The following is a 5,000-nucleotide window of genomic DNA, read 5'->3' as shown; positions in this document are numbered from 1 at the left end:
TGAGTGTCATAGCAACCAAAGAGCCAATCAGGAGCCAGGAGCCTTCACTTAGCAACACTGTCAATCAAACCTGTTACTAACGCCCGTGGGAGGGGTCTCGGGGAAAGATGGCGTCTGATTGGTCTGTTTTAAAGTTCAGATGAGTGAGGACCTGACGTGACCTGAGTTGTTTTTCTGAGGTTGTGGGTTAGACTCCAGGTGTTGTTGTTGTTTTTGTTGTGTGTTTTTTTTTGTCGTTCTTTATTGCAGCGTCACATTCACACGTTACAGACTCAGACTCGACCCTTTGAAAATCAAGAGCCCAGAGTCAAAAAAAAAAAACAAAACAAAAAAACTAAACAAAACAGAACAGAACTCAGAATATTTGACACAAACTTTTGACACAAACCCCCGAAAAAACATGAAGTGTGAGAAATACACGACTGGTCCACACAAGTCTGTTTAGCACCAAAAACACAACCTGGAACCGGCCATTTAAACACAGTAGGGAGTATTATACCTGTGTGGGGTGTTTAGGAGGGAGTATTATACCTGTGTGGGGTGTTTAGTAGGGAGTATTATACCTGTGTGGGGTGTTCAGTAGGGAGTATTATACCTGTGTGGGCTTTTTTCTGTCACACGTCACATCTTTAAATCTCCATGTTCATTTTGTTGTTTTAAAAATGTTTTTTTAAACATATTTATTCAGATGTTTTTTACGCTTCAGTCTTCAGTCTCTTCTCTCTTTGCTCCTTGTGCTGACCCCGTCCCCCTTCAGAGCGCCACTGCCAGTGCTGGGAAAGTTCATTTTCTACATGAACTCGTTGAAGGTTCAGTCTCAAGTTTCAGATTCAGAAGAGTTTAGAGTGAATCGTTCATTCATAGTTCCAAAAATGAAACTAGTTCATTGTTCTTTTTATGTTTTTTCAGTAAGTTGCTGTGAGTGATTCTTTTTCAGGATTATTATTTTCAGAGTTTGAGTTTGAGCTTCTTCTCTTTAATATTCACATGATGAATCTTCGTTCTTGTTGTTGTTGTTGTGTTTGTGTTTGTGGGCGAGTTTTGTCGTCAAATGAAATGTTTTTGCATTAAATGTGGCGTCTCTGTTTCTTTACGATCAGTTTAACCGAGTTTTACCTGAAACACTAAAGAAATCTGAAGAAAGTGAAACAGAAGCTCAGGTCGTTGAGACTCCAGGATGAAGGAGCTCACAGGTCTCCAGTTCTGTCAACAGTTTTGTGTTTTTGTGTTTCTGGAGGATTGTGTGTGTGAGCCTGGGGGGGCGGAGCCTCGTACAGACTCGTGCTGCTGATAACTGTAAGGAGGGTTTGAATAGGGCCCAGGAGAGATCACTAGATAACTCAAACATGCACGGATGAGTCTAGAACATCTTCAGACGTGTTTGTGAGGAACATTTAGAACCTGAGACACTGAGACAGAAACTCATCAACCCTGAACGAGTCCAGACGAGTCCAGATCTGTGACCGAAAACCAAAAAACTAATAAACACAAAACACACAAAACAAAACACACAAAACACACAAAGATCTTTGGCTTTGCACAAAAATAAACATCTATTGATTTTTACAAACGAAATCCAGGTTCACACAAGACATTTTCACACACATCAGAACAAAAAAAATACAACAACACTTTGGTAAGACTGAACTGTGTCCCTGATCCAACCTGCGGACGCCCGGACGCCCGGACGCCCGGACGCCCGGACGCCCGGACGCCCGGACGCCCGGACGCCCGGACGCCCGGACGCCCGGACGCCCGGACGCCCGGACGCCCGGACGCCCATGTGTCATGTGATGAGGTGAAAAACATTTTTAGATTTGTTTTTTGTCGATTTCTTGTAAAACATCAGAAAATGTCCAAATATCTCGACTCCGTCTGAGAAAAGTCCGTACATGAAGTGTCTCTCCGGCCTGTACAGCGCCCCCTGCAGGCAGCAGCACAGCCCCCCCTAGTGGTTGTGGCCTGTGGGCGTGGCCGGCTCTACCTGTGAGAGATCTGATTGGTCAAGAGTCCAGGGAACATGTCCACAAAGTCCGAGCTCAGAGATCCACCTGTCAATCAAAAACACACACAATTAAATCAGCTCCTGCCTGCTCCTGTCTGCTCCTGTCTGCTCCTGTCAGCTCCTGTCTCCTGTCAGCTCCTGTCAGCTCCTGCCTGCTCCCTGTCAGCTCCTGTCAGCTCCTGTCAGCTCCTGCTGCTCCTGTCTGCTCCTGTCAGCTCCTGTCAGCTCCTCCTGTCCTGCTCCTGTCAGCTCCTGTCAGCTCCTGTCAGCTCCTGTCTGCTCCTGTCTGCTCCTGTCTGCTCCTGTCTGCTCCTGTCAGCTCCTGCCTGCTCCTGTCTGCTCCTGTCAGCTCCTGTCAGCTCCTGCCTGCTCCTGTCAGCTCCTGTCAGCTCCTGTCTCAGCTCCTGTCTGCTCCTGTCAGCTCCTGTCAGCTCCTGTCAGCTCCTGCCTGCTCCTGTCAGCTCCTGCCTGCTCCTGTCAGCTCCTGCCTGCTCCTGTCTGCTCCTGTCTGCTCCTGTCAGCTCCTGTCTGCTCCTGTCCAGCTCCTGTCAGCTCCTGCCTGCTCCTGTCAGCTCCTGCCTGCTCCTGTCAGCTCCTGTCAGCTCCTGCCTGCTCCTGTCAGCTCCTGCCTGCTCCTGTCAGCCTGTGTGTGTTTTCTCTCTCGTGTTTTTGAGTGTGTTTTTTTCTAAATGTGTGTGTGTCTCTGCAGGTGTGTGTGTGTGTGTCTCTGCAGGTGTGTGTGTGTCTCTGCAGGTGTGTGTGTGTGTGTGTGTCTCTGCAGGTGTGTGTGTGTCTCTGCAGGTGTGTGTGTGTGTGTGTCTCTGCAGGTGTGTGTGTTTGTCTCTGCAGGTGTGTGTGTGTGTGTGTCTCTGCAGGTGTGTGTGTGTGTCTCTGCAGGTGTGTGTGTGTCTCTGCAGGTGTGTGTGTTGTCTCTGCAGTGTGTGTGTGTTGCAGGTGTGTGTGTGTGTGTGTATGTCTCTGCAGGTGTGTGTGTGTGTCTCTGCAGGTGTGTGTGTGTCTCTGCAGGTGTGTGTGTGTGTGTGTTTGTCTCTGCAGGTGTGTGTGTGTGTCTCTGCAGGTGTGTGTGTGTGTCTCTGCTGTGTGTGTGTCTCTGCAGGTGTGTGTGTGTCTCTGCAGGTGTGTGTTTGTCTCTGCAGGTGTGTGTGTGTGTGTGTTTGTCTCTGCAGGTGTGTGTGTGTGTCTCTGCAGGTGTGTGTGTGTGTCTCTGCAGGTGTGTTGTGTGTGTCTCTGCAGGTGTGTGTGTGTGTCTCTGCAGGTGTGTGTTTGTCTCTGCAGGTGTGTGTGTGTGTCTCTGCAGGTGTGTGTGTGTGTGTCTCTGCAGGTGTGTGTGTGTGTGTCTCTGCAGGTGTGTGTGTGTCTCTGCAGGTGTGTGTTTGTCTCTGCAGGTGTGTGTGTGTGTGTCTCTGCAGGTGTGTGTGTGTGTGTGTCTCTGCAGGTGTGTGTGTGTCTCTGCAGGTGTGTGTGTGTGTGTGTGTGTTGTCTCTGCAGGTGTGTGTGTGTCTCTGCAGGTGGTGTGTGTTTGTCTCTGCAGGTGTGTGTGTGTTTGTCTCTGCAGGTGTGTGTGTGTTTGTCTCTGCAGGTGTGTGTCTCTGCAGGTGTGTGTTTGTCTCTGCAGGTGTGTGTGTGTTTTGACCCTTTCACATGTGTGTGATTTTTTAAGGGTTGTGAAGTTTCCTCAGGACGAGTGTCGTGTTCAGATTTGCTGCTGCGGCGCCGATTTTATCTCCTAATTTTTCCATCGACTGTTTCAAAAAACAAAAGACTCTCCGTTTTTATGTTTTAAAAATGTTGAAATTGCAGTTTTGTTTTTATAAAGTTCAGTTTTGTAAATGTTTGTGTTAATTTATTCATTTTTTCAAAATAAAAAGAGTTTTGTTGTTGAACAGTCGGGTGTGATTCTCTTTGTGTCCACAGGGGGCGGCAGAACGTCACTGAACTCAAACACTTTTACATTTGTCTCACATTTTTATTTTCTAAAAAAAAAAACAACTGATGGTCTGAAGCTCGTGGACGTGCGACGCTAACGGAGGCACTGCTCTGTCTGACCTGAGTGACCTGAGTGACCCGAGAGACCTAGGAGACCTGAGAGACCTAGGAGACCTGAGTGACCTGAGAGACCTAGGAGACCTGAGCGACCTGAGTGACCTGAGTGACCCGAGAGACCTGAGTGACCCGAGAGACCTAGGAGACCTGAGAGACCCGAGTGTTACGTGTGTGTGTGTTACATGTGTGTGTGTGTCTCTGTGTGTGTTACGTGTGTGTGTTACCTGCATGTGTGTTACCTGTGTGTGTGTGTTACATGTGTGTTACATGTGTGTGTGTGTTACCTGTGTGTGTGTGTGTGTGTGTTACATGTGTGTGTTACATGTGTGTGTGTTTCTGTGCGTGTTACATGTGTGTGTTACCTGTGTGTGTGTGTTACATGTGTGTTACATGTGTGTTGTGTGTCTCTGTGTGTTACGTGTGTGTCTCTGTGTGTGTTACATGTGTGTGTGTTACATGCGTGTGTGTTACCTGTGTGTGTGTGTGTGTTACGTGTGTGTGTTACGTGTGTGTGTGTGTTTCTGTGTGTGTTACATGTGTGCGTGTTACATGTGTGTGTGTTACATGTGTGTGTGTTACATGTGTGTTACATGTGTGTTGTGTGTCTCTGTGTGTGTTACATGTGTGTGTGTTACATGCGTGTGTGTGTTACATGCGTGTGTTACCTGTGTGTGTGTGTGTGTTACGTGTGTGTGTGTGTGTTATACATGTGTGTTGTGTGTCTCTGTGTGTTACGTGTGTGTGTGTCTCTGTGTGTGTTACATGTGTGTATGTGTCTGTGTGTGTGTTACATGTGTGTGTGTTACGTGTGTGTGTGTTACATGTGTGTGTGTGTTACATGTGTGTGTGTTACGTGTGTGTGTTACCTGTGTGTGTGTTACATGTGTGTTACATGTGTGTTGTGTGTCTCTGTGTGTTACATGTGTGTGTA

General features: G+C 47.6%; 2 protein-coding genes across 2 annotated transcripts in view; one reads left to right on the top strand and one right to left on the bottom strand.

Annotated features, from left to right (window-relative positions):
• Positions 1-3,911, top strand: part of r3hcc1 (R3H domain and coiled-coil containing 1) — a 27,906-nt gene extending 23,995 nt beyond the window's left edge. Inside the window, 1 exon segment of the mRNA XM_055160987.1 lies at positions 3,687-3,911. The gene's annotated coding sequence lies outside the window, so the exon portion shown is untranslated.
• Positions 1,804-5,000, bottom strand: part of LOC110172050 (lysyl oxidase homolog 2A-like) — a 67,071-nt gene continuing 63,874 nt past the window's right edge. Inside the window, exon 14 of the mRNA XM_055160879.1 lies at positions 1,804-2,051. Coding sequence (XP_055016854.1) covers positions 1,981-2,051 — 71 coding nt within the window. The 3' untranslated portion in view covers positions 1,804-1,980. The remainder of the gene's footprint in view (positions 2,052-5,000) is intronic.

Source organism: Boleophthalmus pectinirostris, unplaced genomic scaffold (assembly GCF_026225935.1).
Source record: "Boleophthalmus pectinirostris isolate CB_2022bp ecotype Guang Dong unplaced genomic scaffold, ASM2622593v1 HiC_scaffold_3, whole genome shotgun sequence".
Classification (NCBI taxonomy): Eukaryota; Metazoa; Chordata; class Actinopteri; order Gobiiformes; family Gobiidae; genus Boleophthalmus; species Boleophthalmus pectinirostris.
Note: the sequence above shows the minus strand (reverse complement) of the source record. Positions and strands in the feature narration are given on the sequence as shown.